At 41.2% G+C, this 17,620-nt stretch overlaps 1 protein-coding gene across 3 annotated transcripts in view; it reads right to left on the bottom strand.

The window, feature by feature from the left end:
• Nucleotides 1-529: 529 nt before the first annotated feature.
• Nucleotides 530-17,620, bottom strand: part of slc13a4 (solute carrier family 13 member 4) — a 32,195-nt gene continuing 15,104 nt past the window's right edge. Inside the window, exons 4-16 of one of the 3 annotated variants that reach the window (XM_032505743.1) lie at nt 17,384-17,559; nt 16,614-16,677; nt 16,333-16,384; nt 16,143-16,229; nt 15,703-15,887; nt 11,851-11,970; nt 11,471-11,572; nt 10,935-11,036; nt 10,181-10,281; nt 7,899-8,023; nt 7,159-7,320; nt 1,227-1,364; nt 530-988 (exon numbers count right to left, since the gene is read on the bottom strand). In XM_032505743.1, coding sequence (XP_032361634.1) covers nt 851-988; nt 1,227-1,364; nt 7,159-7,320; nt 7,899-8,023; nt 10,181-10,281; nt 10,935-11,036; nt 11,471-11,572; nt 11,851-11,970; nt 15,703-15,887; nt 16,143-16,229; nt 16,333-16,384; nt 16,614-16,677; nt 17,384-17,559 — 1,552 coding nt within the window. In that variant the 3' untranslated portion in view covers nt 530-850. The remainder of the gene's footprint in view (nt 989-1,226; nt 1,365-7,158; nt 7,321-7,898; nt 8,024-10,180; nt 10,282-10,934; nt 11,037-11,470; nt 11,573-11,850; nt 11,971-15,702; nt 15,888-16,142; nt 16,230-16,332; nt 16,385-16,613; nt 16,678-17,383; nt 17,560-17,620) is intronic. The other 2 variants (XM_032505745.1, XM_032505744.1) reach the window with 2 other exon arrangements.

Genomic DNA, 17,620 nt, shown 5'->3' with positions numbered 1-17,620 from the left:
CTGCCCTGGTTAAAAAAAACAATGCACCTGATCTCAGCTGGTATTCTCTCTATAATGGAGTGCAATGGAAATTTCTAAGTGACCCCAAACGTTTGACCGGTAGTGTGTATGATACTGGGTACATCTTAAAGGCTTGACAACTAGTAGCTCTATGTACACAGTTTATTTTCAGCCATAGCAGAAGCCTCTTTTCACGCATTTATAATGATTTTAAAACAGCAGCCAGTTCTCTCATAATGTCAAACTCTCTCAGCCAACTTGTCATGTTGCAATGCAACGCAATTAAAGAGCATTGCATTTAAGTGCAGCAGAAATGCAGCAAGCATGCAGTAAAGAGAGGCTTACTTACAATGGTCTCAATATAACTAACTATAACTAACTAATCCACACAACCAGGCATGATGTTGTAGCTCGGAAATTAACTTATCATTGTTTCTATTACAAATCCCCCCCAAAAAACTAAATATCATTCTCCTGATCACCACAGTGATTCGTTGAAAATAGAATCTCCATCTCCAGAGATTTTTTTTAAAGTGTTTTGCGGAGGTCAGAGTTCCACGCAGTGGCCACTTTAACAAAGGCATTGTGCATTCCTCATAACCCCCTCTTGTGGCCAAGAAATATATAACTCTAAATATGATATCTAAGCAACAAGTCATGGTTTTTCGCTCTCTTTTTCCCCTTCTCTCCATCCTTCTTCAGATCCAGTGTGATTCATCTACAGTGAGAAGGGATTGAACTCTGAGCAAGACCGTCCTCTTGACGTTGTTTTCTTGTTGTCTTTCTTTACAGAAACACCGTCCCCATCCCTTTCTGTCTTTCAGTGGTTCGTCCTCCACGCCAGCGGCGGTTATAAGCTCCCGGTGACGTTCCTGGCCACGGCCCAGGCTGGGAACTCAGTCAGGTTGAAGAGGGGAACCCCCCACGTGGTGATGGCCAACATCACCACCGCCACGCCGATGAGGTTCACCCCGAAGCCCGCTTTCACCTGGAGGAGGAGAAAAAAGAGGCAATATGTAAAAAAAAAAAAAATCTAATTATAGCATTCATCTATTTGAAAACAATATATCAGAATAAGGTTCAGCAAGAGTTAAGAATGAAAAATGTTCATCCTTCTGATTACATAAAACAACTTTGACACATTGTACTTTTGAGAATTTGTTGCAGGTGCAGAAAAAACATGTGACTCTGCGTGTGTGTGTATATGTGTGTGTATGTGTGTTTACCATGTCGCTGATCTTCACGTGGCCGTAACTAAAGACGATGGCGTTGGGGGGGTTCCCCACTGGAAGCATGACCCCGAATGACACGCACATGGTGGACGGGATCAAAGTGTGGAGTGGGTTGATTTGCAGAGTCTCGGACTGGAAGAATGGAAGTGGGGGAAGAAGGGAGTAAAGAGACAGAGAGAGAATAAAGGAAGAAGAGACAGAAAGAAAGGGAAAGGAAGACAAAGATAAATGAAGAGCGTCGGGAACAGAGAAGAGGTCAAAGGGGTAACGCGTGTTAAAAACTGCCTTTGTAGGCCTATTACCATTCTCAGAATAAGGTGCAACCACACCTCCAGCCGATATGTGTGATGAATTTGAGTCAATTTTCAAAATCAACACTTTTGTTGAGGCTTTTTATCAATGTTTTGAACTTTTTCTTACTTTTTTGTCCCATTTTTCAACACTTTTGACGCTTTTTTCAACACTTTTGGCGCTTTGTTTGACGTTTTGAACACTATGTAACACTAACTTATTAACTTTAGTTTTACAGTTATTTTTGGAATTAATGGTCAACAAACCTCATTTTTAGTAAGTATACCTAATGTTTGAGTTAGAAAAGCAGAAATTAGGAATTATTTATACTAAAATTAAAGGAATGTATGTTGATGGATAATCACAGACTGGAATATGTCAACTTTTACTCAATACTATTTCAAAACCACTTCATGTTGGTTTTTCTTAATGCTATAAAATCGAATAAGACACCCCAAAACTAATGAAAGTAGAGATTTGTACTTGCCAAAGAGCGTTGTGTGGAATCAATCATGTTATTTGGGGTAATTAAAAAGAACATTGATATAGGAAAACGGGACAATTTGACCCGAGGACAACATGAGGGTTAAACAAATAAAAACTGATGGTATCAGTCTCGACATTAGCTCAAGCCTAAAAGGACTACAACTTATCCCAAACTGCACCACAAGTGGCCGGGTTAGCTCAGTTTGTAGAGCAGGCATGCACATGTGACGCAGTAGGTCAAGGGTTTGAGTTTGACCTGTGACAACTTCCTGCATGTCTTCCCCCTTCTCTGTCCCCTTTTATATCTCAGCTTTCCTATCCATTGTAGGAGGGTCAGGCCAATTACAAAAGCTGGTCAGTCTGATGTCATGTTGACAGTTAGGACTGCAGAAAAGATCATCGGTGCCAACCTGCCCTCCTTTCAGGACTTATACACATCCAGAGTCAGGAAACGGGCAGGAACCATCACTACAGACCCATCTCACCCCGGACACAACCTGTTCCAGCTTCTCCCCTCTGGTAGGCGCTACAGAGCACTGTACGCCAAAACCAACAGATTCAGGAACAGTTTCTACCCACAAGCCATCTCTCTGATGAACAGCTGACTACTGACCCATAGTGTCAGGTTCAATTCTGGTCAATAACCCAGTAACACTGTCTCTACAGCACCTGTTTACTGGTTCCACTATTATTCCACTTATTTAGTATTATTCATCATTCTCATTCTCATATCTCACTTATTATTTACTATTTATTCATCATTCTCATTCTCATATCTCACTTATTATTTACTATTTATTCATCATTCTCATTCTCATATCTCACTTATTATTTATTATTTACTCATCATTCCCATTCTCACATCTCACTTATTATTTATTTGTTATTTACTTATCATTCTCATTTCCTATTTCAGAACTGTCCATAATGTTCATACTGTTCATATTGTAATATAATACCATTATACTATTTATACCAGTATCCTTGCACTATGCTCCACATTTAAATATTTTTTATTGAACTCTTCGTTCACTCGTGCCTCTATATTGTTTCTGTTTAGAGTATGTATATATTGTGTATATATTAGTGTGTATATTGTCATTTTGGTTGTTTTGTGTGTAAGCACAGTGTGAGCAATGATGCGCCAAAGAAAAATTCCTCGTATGTGTCCTCATACCTAGCAAATAAAGCTGATTCTGATTCTGATGTTGCCTGAGCTCATTACTATTACTGAGCACGCCCAGTTGTGCTAGGATGCTGATAGCCAGGTTCTCATTGGCTAGCTGTTAGCAAATCAGAGTCAAGCAGCTTAGCTCATTGAATATTAATGAGTACTGGCACAAATCAAGTCTTCCTGCAGGCTTTCTATACCCCACTAGAATGGCTTGAAACAAAGTAACCAGTTCCCTTTGTCCACAAAAAATGTTGTCTAGTCAATGGTAGAACTTCAGACATCACCACAAAGTAAGGAAATATGTGTGACACGGCACCTTTAAAGTCCTTGTGCAACGCTGGAAGCAACTGCCTGATGGCCTTAGGAATGCCTCCACCATCGCAGTTGTTGAATCTAGATTGAAAACCGTATTGTTCTCCAGTGCTTTTTTGCTGTTTGACATGGAATTTAAATTGTTCTTGTTTATTTGGTCTTTTTTTAACTGCTTTTCCTTTTTTTCTGTCTTCAATCTTCATTTTCTGCCAAGCCCCATGAGGGCTTTCTGGTTTTCCTTTTTTACTTAATGTCTCGTAAATGTATCATTGGTGGGCTAAAATAAAAAATGAAAATATTATTATTTTCATTTTCTTTGTACAACACCTTGAATCTACCGCTGTGTATGAAACGTGCATTATGCTCCCTGCTGACACATGACATTTGCTTTCTCTGTCAACAATCTGAGAGAAGAAACCAATAATCCATGTGGATTATTGGTTGAATCAAAGTCAAAGTGATGGACCCTTATGAAGAAATGTGTGTACGTGTACAGAGTCCTTTCTGCAATTCCGCGAAAACAGCCCTTTGAAAAGAAGATTAGAGGTATTAGAGTAAAGTAGTAGTTTGACATTTTGTGAAATACCACAGATAGTTATATAGTTTAGTGATACCCCTCTCATTTCTTTCTGTTCAATATGAAGCACTTGACTGGAAACAGAGGGAAACAGCTAGCCTGGCTGTGTCCGAAGATAACAAAATCCATCTACCAGCCCTTTATTAACAAGTTAAATCATGTTTGTTTAATCCGTACATAGTCTCACATTGCCAGACTGGACGGGTGAGTCCACACATCATTCCAGGATGGAAGAATCGTCTTTAGTAGCGCTAAGCGCCGGACAGAGCCCCGATGCCTCTGTAAAATAGCCGCTTTCCGACCAGTTTTTTTTTTTGCAGTAACATAAAATTCCTAAAACCCTTTTTTCTCGTGTTCCAACTAGAACAATTTGGGGGATTTTTAAGTTCCTCTGACCGCAGATCCTGTAACTCTTTCAGCTCGGTCTTTTTTCTGTTCCCTTTTCTGCTAAGGAACCTAGGTCAACGAGAGTCGGGTTTACGGTAGGCTACAGACAGACCAGCAACGGGACAACTTTAACAACTTTCGCCATCTTAATCATCACTTGATAAACTTCTGAGAATGTTTTAGGCAAGAAATTAACTGTTTAGATTTGAAATATAGGCAGTATTGCGAAAATCGCTGCCGAATTGATAATTTGCTTCAAAAATTTCGGAGTTGAGAAGCTCCATAAAGTGAGTCGACAGCCAGCTAGCGCCTGCCGGGGCTGCTCAGCTTGTCACTCGGCCAGTCATGCTTGGAGCCCCCGCTGTAAGCTGGCTGCTGGTTGCTAGGTCTCTCACACCGCTCTCGTAAATAAGAAGCTTTTATTTATAACGTAGACGGATCTCATGTCCGTCATAAGATCAACGGGAACCTGTGGTTAACTGACTTTTCAGAGTCCACAAGCTGTCTGGCTGTCACACACACACACACACACACACACACACACACACACACACACACAGCAGCAGGCAGAGGTGGGGGAGTGAGAGATACCCGTTTTTCTTCGGGAGACTTGTTTAAATTTTGATAATTTATTACATACATATATACATACATACATACAGTACATATATTAGATTAAGTATTTAGTTCATACTTTTGGTGTATTTGTTTTCTGATTTTAACCCTATAAAGATCGTTGCCGTGCGTCACTCCCTTACCCCCCCGACCAGTTCCTATGGCCACTTGGCCAGTGCGAATGCAAGTGGGGTAAAAAAAGGTTTTGGGGGAGAGTAGTTAAAACTGTTTAGAAGTGGACTGTTCCTATAACTACATTCCTGTAACTACATGGTTGGAAAACGGCTAGAGCCGCGGGAAGGAACTAGTTTTGGTGGAACATGTGTACATTCAAAAGTTGTTTTAGCATAATTTTATCATAATCTTATTTCACTCCTGCTTTTATTGCTCTCAACCACTGTGTCTTTTCTAATCTATACAGTACAGCCGCTGCTGGCAAAAAAAGATGACGCTGTTATGCGTGATGCACAACACTTATCAATATAACTTCAGTCAGTCAATAACAGTCAGGCACAAGATCTGACCATAATTACACTTGTGCTTTCCATAAACTGTTGTTGCTTTATCTTATTATTTCCGTTGCAACCCTGGCAATGGGAAGCAATCTGAGAGCAAATAAGAAAAATATCAAAACATAATTGAAATGCGCGCATTGGCAACGCACAACTCAAGAAGCCTGACCCTAATCCCGTAGGCTAAAATCACTTAGCCAACATTTAAATATGTTTTTATATTTATTCATTTAAGGGCGAAATCACCATCACCAAACCCACCAGACTCCATGTAAATAATCAGTACTTCTATCATCGTAGACACAAATAGCCTATAGGTAATTCTCTCTGCTTAAAATCTATATCTTTCATAAAGATACCCATTAGAGAATGTTAACAAGGTTATCGCGAATGTTTTAACTATTATGAGCGCATCGCTCGCTCTCTCTCTCTCTCTCTCTCTCTCTATCTCTCTCTCTCTCCTTCACTCTCTCTCTGCGCATCAAGCTCCAGCTGATCTTCTAAGAACGGTGACGCTGTCACCAATCAAGTATTGATTGGTCAGTAGGCGCCGTGCTTTTACACCGATTGATCTCTAGTCTCCAACATAACCTGCTCCCAACCAGGTTAGGTGTTCAGCATAAGTTACCACGGCGATTTAACCCGATAACAGCTGATCCACCGTCGTGATACAGAAAACCCTGGCTGGGTTGAACCTGAAGTTACCTCGTTAACGCCAAATTGATTTGTAGTACAGGCCTCTGGTCTGCTTTGTTTTGATGCTAACCTTTTTGCATCTGTGCTGTGTCTTGTTTCAAGTTCTAATCTGCTTGTGATTACTTTTTTGCTTGTTTACAATTTATTACATAATAAAAATAGCTGTCATTTATTTTTTAAAGATTATTTTTTGGGGCATTTTAAACCTTTAATTCCACAGGACAGCTGAAGATGTGAAAGAGTAAACAGAGAAGAGGAATGACATGCAACAAAGGGCTGCAGGCTGGAGCCAAACCCGCAGCCGCCGCGTTGAGGAGCAAACCCCTACACATGTGCGCCCGCTCCACCAACTGAGCTAAACCGGCCAGTTTTAACCCATGTATAATCATGCATTATATCAATTTGCACCGCTCCCTTTTAAGATAAACTGAATTGAATCAAGTTACAAATTTTTGACTACATGTTTTTTCTGAACGGGAGCCTGAGGAGCAAAGCCCACGTTGCCGTTAGCGTTGTTGAAGTTTGGAGTTTTGTCAGTGCTTCTTTCTCTTTGGTGTCTCATAACTTACAGGGAGGTTAAAAGGTTCAATGGTGTTTTTTTGCCTCCAACGTCGCCTTCCAGGTAGCTAACCCTAACCATAACCCTAAACATAACCATTGCCGTGCTGCCTGGAAGGAGACGTTGGGGGCAAAAAACACCAACTACTGGTTAAAAGGCTCTAAAAGGGCACTGTCATGAGCCCCGGGGCCCTGCAGACCCTTCCAAACCCAGAGCTCAAACCCAATACATCCTCCACATTGTTTGCACACCTTTTTCCAGGTATAAGAGAGACCGGATACTGAGAGTAAGGGTGTGTGAAGGAGTGTGTGTCATACCAGCGCTGACAGGATGGGCAGGAAGACGGTGAGAGTCGCCGGATTGGAGGCAAACTCTGTGACCGCTGACACCAGCAGGCAGGCCAGCAGGGTGACGGCCCACGGAGGAAGCCCACTCATAGGCTCCAGCTGTCTGCCGATCCACATCGACAGGCCTGACACCTACACACACACACACACACACACACACACAAACATGTGAGCAGTCTCAAAGGGTCCAGCCATTTCCCTTAACCTAGTCTCACATTGCCAGACCTTCCTCCACGGCTCTGCGGAGTAAGGTCTGGCCACACAGCATTCCGGGATGGGAGAAAAACGTGCTCTGGTTTTTTTGCATTTCTTTAACCCAATCCCAATCGTCTTGGGCGGCACTAAGCTCCAGACAGAGCAACGGTGACTCTGCTAAATAGCCTCGGGAAGGGACTTATTTTGGTGGAACATGTACGTTTAAAAGTAGTTTTAGTCGTGCAACAGAAAACTTAGATTGGACAGATAGTCTAGCTAGCTGTCTGGAGATCTGAGGAGCAGTTAACTCTCATGTTGACCTGAATCTCAGCTGTTTAGACGTCAAGCCCGTCATTCAAATCAAGGTTGTGCAGACAGACTAAATGACATCATCTGGAAACACTCCTGAACTTCATGAGATAACCTTAGGCTAATCTTGAAGATAAAAAAAAAACTGTCTCCTAACCCTCAACAGTATTGTCATACAACAACATACACAAAGACATGCGTAATACCTTGCAACCAGCAGCCAGTGCATAGCCTCCTCCCACCAGAATGACGATCTCCCATGGCATCAGTCTCTGGAAGTCCTTCCAGGTGATCATGGGGGCCAGCGGGTCATGTGGTTCATTATCTGGTCCTCCGGATTAAAACCCCAGAAAATATGTCAACACAGCTGGAATGATAATGTGGTAATATATTGCTAAAATACAACAGGTATTAAATTAAAGGGCTGGGTATAACCATTGATTTTCCGATCGCTTCGATTTCACTGGGTCCTGATATGATTACCTTATGATTCAATATGAATTAGGTTAGGGAAATTACAGCTGCAATACCAATTTTGCTTTCTTTCTCAGCGAACTAATGCTGTAAATTGTACAAACAAGATGCAACCCTTAAATATTTTTAATAATGTAGAAGGTTATTGTTTACATTAAGAATTGACTGCCTCAAAAGTTAGTTAAAAGTATTTTTACTTATACAGCCATGGTGAAAAGGCATATATTAAATAGAAAATTTCAGCATTTTATGAATCAATATCCGATCACTCAATCGGTTTTAATTGGAGAATCAAGCATTTTAACCAGGCCCTATTAAATAATCCATAGTATCTAATATTATAGTGTTTCTCTACTAAAATATTCAAGATTTTTAAAACGGTTTTGTAATTATTGTGTTTTGGTAATAATTGAAATTTAGAAATTAGTTTCTGCTGAAAGATAACGTATTTCATTGTGCTGTAATGTATGATAGAGACATTTTACAGACAATTTCCAATTGATTTCCAGAAAACAACTATGTAATTTGGTACTAATCAAAGGCAAAATAGGAATTATTAAAATAAGAAGAGCTCCATAATCCCAAGTTAATATTATTCTATTGTTTATTTACTACTGGAAACCTTGTTCTACAAATATATGTTACTTCTAGGGTGATAAATTGGGGACGAGAGACTGTCTGTAAGAAAAACGTCACTATGAAACAAATAAAACAAACACAAAGTCTTGGTCTGTACAGTTGTGCTGGTAGTTATATGTAGTTTGCCGCCTGACTCGCCCCCCCCAAATTTGTTCAGGACGTCTGGTCACCCTAGTTACATCATATTTTGCAAAAATCTTATTAGAACAGAATGTTGTCCAGTGTATGTGTTGACCTCTGTGTGTTTGACATGGTAAAGACACATGGCTTGCAGCTGTCTGCGTGCCTGAACTACATCTTATAGGTTATGGAGGTCAGAGGTCAACGAGAACATCAGCACTGAGCAGCAGAGAGAAATACAATAAATGTCAGACTATTCCATTGTTTTTCAAACAAGTTGCACACAGTTGCACAACTGTGGAAAGCATCGGTGGCTGAAGTTCAAGTAAAGGGTTTCTCTGAGCCATACGGTCAATAAATCAACCCGCACAGGCTGGTAACACACTGACACGGTGTATGGTTGTCTAACACTATCACACATTTAGTGATAACAAGAACATTACAATGGTTGTGGCTGACAGATGAATTGAGGTAGACAAAGATTTCCAAACGTCCTTTTTTTTCTGTGGCAGGAGTACGCTAACAATTACTTTCATTGTCTGTTGTCACTGTTGATTATTTTCTCGGTTCATCGATGAAGTTGTTTAGTCTAGAAAATGTCAGAAAATGGTGAAAAATGTCAATCAGCGTTTCCTAAAGCCCGAGATGACGTCCTCAAATGTCTTGTTTTGTCCACAACTCGAAGATTCAATTTACTGTCACAGAGAAGTGAAGAAACAAGAAAATGTTCACAAGTTGCATTCTGTATGACCCAAAGCAAACCCGTGTCACGAAAGGCTTCTATCATGTCGACAATTTAGTTGTCGTTACTTCGAATCCCTCACGGGGGCGACGCCCTATTAACAAAACACCTGGCGATTAATTTAATAGTTGACAACTAGTCAAATAATTGTACATATTTTGAATTAACCCAAACTTAAATACCTTTAGACTGAATGAATCTTCTTTGAGTATCATATAATTTGAGTAGACAATATTAACTACAATGTGATGTTTGGACCATCCCAGTTCATGTATTGGTTGGCAATGGAGGTTGATTTGCAGCGGTGAACAATAAACTTGTTTGTATTGGCCGATAAGTTAAACCCCACCTGTTGATTCTGGTATCACAATAAGCAACTATTACAGACTATAACAGTCTGGGACTGACCGAGCCGGACCCTTGTCGAAAAAAAGACGGGCTTAACTATTTTTCTGGGGGAAACCCTGAGAGCTATACCAGAAACTGTCAGCTGGATGAGTGCATGGTCCTGACCTGTGTTCCCGCAGCTGGAGGAGAAGGGTCGCCTGGCAGGGATAAGGAAGAGCAGAAAGCCCAGGAGGACCGACACGGTCGCATCGGTCCTGTAGCCTTTCCTGAGAAGGTAAACACACACAAACACACACACATTTTTAAGATGCTTCTAAACTCTTTGTATTTATCTAGTTGTCTTAAAGGTCAGTGTAAAGTCCAGTGATATTATGTGCATGCCTAAAAGTGTCTCAGTGCATCTCTGGTTACGTCTGAAATTCCATAGTAACTTGCTATTTAGTAGTCTAAAACAGTACGAAATATTTTTTAGTATGTCCAAAATCATAGTATGAAACTATTAGAACATGAATTGCATACTATTTGGACAAATGGACAGCAACCAAGGCAGCTCTGTGAAGTCAACAAGGCTTTATTTTACATTTCTACGTATAAAAATGTAGCATTAAATTAAGCATTATCTGACGATTCTTCGGAGCGGAGGTCAGCCAGAGTTACCATGGTTACGCGTCTCTAACGGCAAGGAGTTTCTTATGGAGGGGACGTTGGAAATCACAGCTTAGTGCGTCCGAAAAGATACACACTACTGTTTATTTACACAAAAGTATGTTTAACGACAGAATGTATATATTGAGTGTGTAGTGTATAGTATGTGACTTCGGATGCAACCTCTTTCTGTGTGACAGTGTGCGTCTCAATTCTAACATTTAGTAGTGATGACAAAACCATTTGTGGTGTGTCGACTCGCAAGAGCACTTACTTCTCAAAAAGAGATGTCCAGCCGGGGACGAAACCAGGCTCTCTGGTGAACCACAGCAGAGTCATCAGGATGAAGAAAACACCGGTCACCACCTCTGGGTAGCTGGGAAACAGACACACACACAGACACACACACACACACACACACCACAAAAGCATAGGAGCAGCAATTACATGAGTGATAACTCCATTGTGCAACAATGTAATTTCTAGGCGTGTGACACCTAGACATACACACAAATATACCCAGGCTACTGCCAAGAGTCTTATGTTATTTATTGGGAATTTAAAACTTTTTATATCTTGATATCTTTGAATGGTATGTGGAGCTAGGCATTTCTGCAGTGTTTAAAACTGCGTACGAGAAATTACCACCAAGACCCTGATGTAAATATTGCAATATTTTCCCATGAGGTTCTGTAGCTAAGACCACTTTAGGAATGGCCCATATATATATATATATATATATATATATATATATATATATATATATATATATGTAGGACTAAGAAAACACACACACACAGACGTACACACCTGATGGGTCCCAGTTTGGTGTACTCCTCATGGATCCTCCTCTCTGAAAGCATTTCTCTCCTGGTTTTGCGTTTCTTACTCCATGAGCATGTCTCCCTGAAGCTGAACACACACACACAACAACAACAACAACAGCATCAACCACACGACCCTGACACACTCACTCTGTTTGTCCAACCTGCAGCCACAGGACACCAAAAGGCGCAGTTGCTCAACGGCAGACAGACAGAGGGATTACCATGAGTCTATAATGATAAGATACATTACAGTACTCCTGCCCAGCAGGTACTGTAGGATATGCACACCAACATAATCACACAGTGCAGTATGATACAAGCTGTAAAATACACACACATACACACACACACACACACACTCACTTGCAGCCAAGGAATAGGAAGTGCAGCCACAGCCAGGTGAGGACCAGCATGATGATGGCGATGGGGAAGCTGAAGATGAACCATGTGCCAAAGTTTATCACCTTTGCATCTGGATAACGACTGAAGACACAAAGACACAGATACTGAGTTACGTGCTTGTAGGTTATTTTATACAATGTTGGCTGGAAATGAGCTTTGCAGTCGGGAAGGATGAGGGCTGATGGGATATGTGGTCCTAATTTAGAGGAACAGTGGCATTGACATTAGCACAGGGGCCACCAATCCCCTCCAACAAGGTCCAAAATTAAATAACTGACATTGATGTGATATGGTAATGTGCAATATATTGCTGTTTAAATACTACTTGTAATTACCTTGTATGGATCTGGTTTGTGTTGAATTGTACATTGTATATATTATCCTTTATGTACATATTTATAGTCAGCACTGTTTATGTTCCTTTTGGCACCTAAATCATGGTTGCAGCTGTCCCGGTGGTCCTGCTCCGTGCTCTGCTATGTCCTGTTGAACCTGCTACGCTCTGCAGTGCCCTGCTACGCCCTGCTACGTCCTGCTATGCTCTGCTGTGCCATGCTACGTCCTGTAAAGTCCTGCTATGCCCTGCAGTGCCCGGCTATGCCATGAACTACAACAACTACTATTTCTAGTCATTGTTGCATTACCTCTATTGCCACTGTTCATCACACCCCCAACCGACCAGTCAGGCACCGCCTACCAAGAGCCTGGGTCTGTCCCAGGTTTCTTCATAAAAGGGAGATTTTCCTTGCCACTGTTGCTCTAAATGCTTGCTCTTGAGGGAACTGTAAATATCGGGTCTTAAAATTATAGAGTATGGTATAGACCTACTCTATCTGTAAAGTGTCTTGAGATAACTCTTGTTATGATTTAATAATAGAATTAAAATTGAATTTAAAATGCATCTGACACAAAAATATACAATTCATTCATTCAACAGTTTTTACAAGCCAAACCTTGGGACCACTGACAGCACTTGTACTGACAACAATTGGAGCTAATCTGGGTTAGAAATAACCATTTGTCCCCAATAAACTGCCTACCTTGACTTCTGGTCAGTTTGCTTTGACTGACAGCTTATTGATTATCCAAACTGATACGGGGTGAGTCTCAGGAGTCCAAAAAAATCTTTGGATTCCAGCTTCTTATATATGAATATTGCTCTACTTTCTTTACTCCTCTGTGACAGTAAAATGAATTTCTTTGAGTTGCTGTCAAGTTTGGGTTATGCAAAAATAGTAATGGCGTCACAACAGATGCTCACCTAAATCTTGTTGTTTTGCAAGTCCAGTCTATCTCTTTTTAGGGAAAGGCAATCTGCGGGGGTATGTGTTTGTCAGTAAGTTGTGTGAGTGTGTGGCCCTATGGCTTGTTTTCCGCTGACCGTCAAAGGAGACAGTCCCTGAACACAACATTCCCACAACATGTGGCTGATTTGACTCCCTCAACTTCTAGAGACAGACATACATTTATACTTGAAGACGGGACAGGTTTAGTGACGGAATGCGGCCTCTGGCCTGTGACCTAGGAGTGACCTGATGTTGCCCAAATCTCATGGCAACATAGCATCATTGGAAAAACCACCACATATGGAATTTGGATGTACTGTAGCGATGGTTACTGTAAAAAAGTATTTTGACTGTAGGGTCTACTCCTTTTTCTTATGCTAAACAGCTATTTTGTATATAGTTTTTTGTAGTTATTGTTTATTTCATATTAATATCTAAAATATACAGTATATTTGTTTGTTTATGTATGCACCAACCACCAAGGCAAATTCCATTAGTTATACGTGTAACTTATAAATAATATAAACCCTTTTCTGGTTCTGATTCTATCAGTGACCAAAACATGAGAAAGGTTGCTCTGTACTTACATTAAAATGAATACATGCGGAGAGAGGTTGGCCATAAACATTGCTCATATAAATGAACATACAATAAATGACTGTGTGTCAGCGGTCCAGTACAACCACTTCCTAAGTGTTTGTGTGTTCCCTCGACAGCTCCACTTGATGGACAGCAGGAGCCACAAAGATCACTGACATGTGGACACACAGCATCAAAGTCCCTGTCAGTGTGAGGCACAGTCAGAAATGTTTGCACAGATGAAAGTCACGCTTGTTATTTTTGGTTGTATAAAGAAGAGAGAACCATGGTAGGGGGGGTCAGAACCAACCAATGGTGCAGAGCGTACCAGTGGTCGTTCATCTTCAGCGCACTTACACACCCATAAACATTCCATTACTGCACTAAATCCAACTTTAACAAACTTACATCTTTATAAATACTATTTAAGTAGGTTGTACGTTTTTTATTGGGCACTTGAATCTACGTTTGGACATTCTTACCTTTTATTTTTTTTATCTTTATTTTTTGAATAAGTGTTCTTCTATTCTATCCTATTTATTATTTCTTGTATATTGTGTATTTGTGCTGTGTGTCTGATATTTTCCTGCTGTAGCACTGAAATTTCCCAATTTTTGATCAATAAAGTCTAATCTAATCTGAATCTAATCTAATTTTGAAGCTCTGAGAGAGCCACGCTGTACAGGTGATAATGTGTGTTTGCTCAGACATGCCTTGCTGACCTCTCCGCTGTACGGAAAATGAGCAGGGTAAAGGTAACATTTAGAGATGATGATCGTGTCAATAAACCTGAGTGATCCATCGCCTTCAATGACTTCGTTTCACATGATTTATATGAAAGAAAGCACACACTGAAAATTAAAAATTACAATAAAGCAATACTAGATAACCAGTGATGTAACACTAGTTTTAAGTACACAATTAGGTCAGTTATGGTCTAAAAGCTACAGCAACTGATATAAGCAAGAAGCTTTGATTTTAATCATTGCATAAACTGTAAATCACGTTTTGTCCCCCCAAAAATTTGAACACAGAAAACTCAGATATGTTGAATGTTTTGAATGTGCAAAAGGTTTTGAACATGCACAGAATTTCTTTTGGAACACATATGAGCTATTCAAGTTCAGGGGTTTATAAATGAATTAAAATGCATAAATGCATCACTGAAGAGCTTACTTCCCCAAACCAAAGAGGGAGAAAAGAAAATCATGCCTAACATGAAATGAGAAATGATAATTTTGTTTCATTTCATTTGAAAGTAACAAAAAACAGATTAATGTCAAGCCCAAAGATGTGGAAAATGCACAAAAAAGGCATAGCATAAAAGGAAATTTACTGAGCATGTAATATGTGATTGCTTGACCTTACGGTACTAGCATGGACTTGAGGACTTGAACTGACTGAACACACACATACACACACACACAAACTGTATTTACGAAGGGCCCTTAATTATAAAAATCAACCTCAGGCTATTTTTGTACTCAAGATGTCCGGCTCAGTACATTGGGATTACACGCAATTTGACTTTATTGGACTAAGTTGAACTAAAACTAAAAAGGTAATATTTAGAGGGAAATTTCATATTCACCACTTGGATTGATTGCAGTTCCTGGTAACATCACTTTAGGATCAAGTACTTCTGCACGCACGAACGCGCACACACACACGTGCACACACAGAACCTGACCTTTGTCCAACAAGCTGCGACATGAAGGAGGCCATTCTGCCGGGCTTAGTGCTGCGGCTGGAGGAAATTGGCTCCGCCAGGACTGTAGGGGCATATTAATTTGATCTCAGACCCTGCGAGCCCTCCACACACCGAGTTGACATAAAATGTCCCAGTCAGACCAGTACAGCAGTCAAGAAACCAACCAAGCTGTAGATATGCTTGAGTTGAGATCAGTGGCATCTGAGGCAAGTCAAGTCTGAGCTCATGGGTACCTACGTGTTAAACTGCTCGGCAAAGATGAGGTTGGTTGAGGTGCCGGTGATGGTGATGAGGCCACCGATTGTCGCAGCGTAGGTGATGCTGAGCGACAGACATTTACAGATCATATGATCCCTCTTGGTGGGATACTGGGAGTCTCTCCTGGCCTTCACCCGCTTCACGTTTGGGATTTCCACCGCAACCTGAGAGGGAGTGAGGAGAATATTGCAAATGTATGGAAAATGTTTCTGACATCTATTGGCTGTAACTTGGGATTGTTGCTGTCACACATGCACCTGTCGGTCAGAGGTGTCAAACATACAGAACCAGGGCCATAACCGGCCTGCCAAAGGGTCCAATCCAGCGCACTGGGAAATCAGTTTAAAAGTGAGACATATGTGTGTGTGTGTGTGTGTGTGTGTGTGTGTGTGTGTGTGTGTGTGTGGTGTGTTCCTCACCTGTGGCAGGTATCCATTGGTGTCCCTGGTGAAATCCTGGTTAGATATTGCCTTTAGACCCAAACCATTCACCTCCCCAGTCTGCACCTGAGGACAAGAACAAGAGACTCAGAGAGGAATACTTCATTTACATTATAGAATTGCTAAGAATGTGACTTCTGTTTACGAAAAAGCCTTTTGTGGCTCTCACCTCACTCAGTGTGTCACTCAGTGTGGAGAGCTCCCGTTTACTGCAGTTGCTGCTGGAGGGAGGAGAGAAGAGAAAATGAAGACGTCACAGTAACTACCGATGTTAAATAAGATTGGGGTTACTATTAACGCTGCCGATAATCAAATGCAGGAGCATATCTGAGCAAGTGAAATTTAAAATGGAGAAAAATTGTAGAAAAATCACTAATATTTACCTCACACCTAGTGAACAGAGAATATGCTTGCACACACACACACACACACACACACACACACACGTACCTGTCATTGCGATAGAGCAACTCCAGCTGGTTTTTGTCCAGGTTCTCTTCTTTGTCTGAAACAGCTGCAGACAACAACAGTCATCACCAGCGTATAATGGGAGATGGAACTTTGAAAGTGTTCTGTTAACAAGCGTATAGCCCAGGCCAGACCAAAGTTTCCCTTTTTTGTAGCTGGATATAATTGTTTGCGTCAAGACATGTGGATAACGTTAGTGATGGTCAGATGCCTGCTACAGTTGCATTTCTAGTGTATGAGTGAAGCGGCGAAAACAACATTTTGTTTATGTGATCCATGCTTAGTTCTATCACCGCTCCCTCTCTTCAGTTCACATTACACATTACCGTGCTCAGGTGCTTTGAGCCTCCATCAACTCAACCATTTGACACTTTGTAACATAGAAATGAAATGGATAACGGATCATTTTATTTCTATAGCTGACTTCTCCTGTACGTTCTAAAAGCCTCTGGGGACCTGACCAGCTGAGTCGCAGGCACCATCGTCAGCTGCTTTCACGTTCTAAAACGGTTTTGTCTCCAATCTTCATGCTGAACTGTGCTTAACTGTTCTGCTAAAGTTGGATCTACAATCTTCAATTTTCTTAACACATCACATATTTTAGACTCCCCCCCGGTCCATCTATTCATCTACACATTCTAGTGTGGTTGTCGGTTCAAGCATTTCTATCAACATCTGTTTTGGGGTTTTTTTTTGCAACGAAGCTTTTATAGTTCAGTGACCGCCCCCCTGTAGTGACTAGCCAGACGTACCGCTGTCGTCCTCAGGGGCCTCAGCGGTCTCCGAGTCTACGTGGCCGTCGGCCAGGCCGGTGCAGATCAGCTGCTGCAGGACCGCCTCGGCAATGGGCATCACCATGGCTGTGGTGGACGTGTTGCTGAGCCACATGGACAGAAACACGGTGCAGCACATGAAGCCCAGCACCAACCTGGAGGAAAGACAGGGACAGCCAATGAGGTGTCTGTGTGTGTGTGTGTGTGTGTGTGTGT

Source organism: Etheostoma spectabile, chromosome 23, assembly GCF_008692095.1.
Source record: "Etheostoma spectabile isolate EspeVRDwgs_2016 chromosome 23, UIUC_Espe_1.0, whole genome shotgun sequence".
In the NCBI taxonomy this organism is placed as follows: Eukaryota; Metazoa; Chordata; class Actinopteri; order Perciformes; family Percidae; genus Etheostoma; species Etheostoma spectabile.
This window is presented reverse-complemented; position numbering and strand designations above follow the sequence as displayed.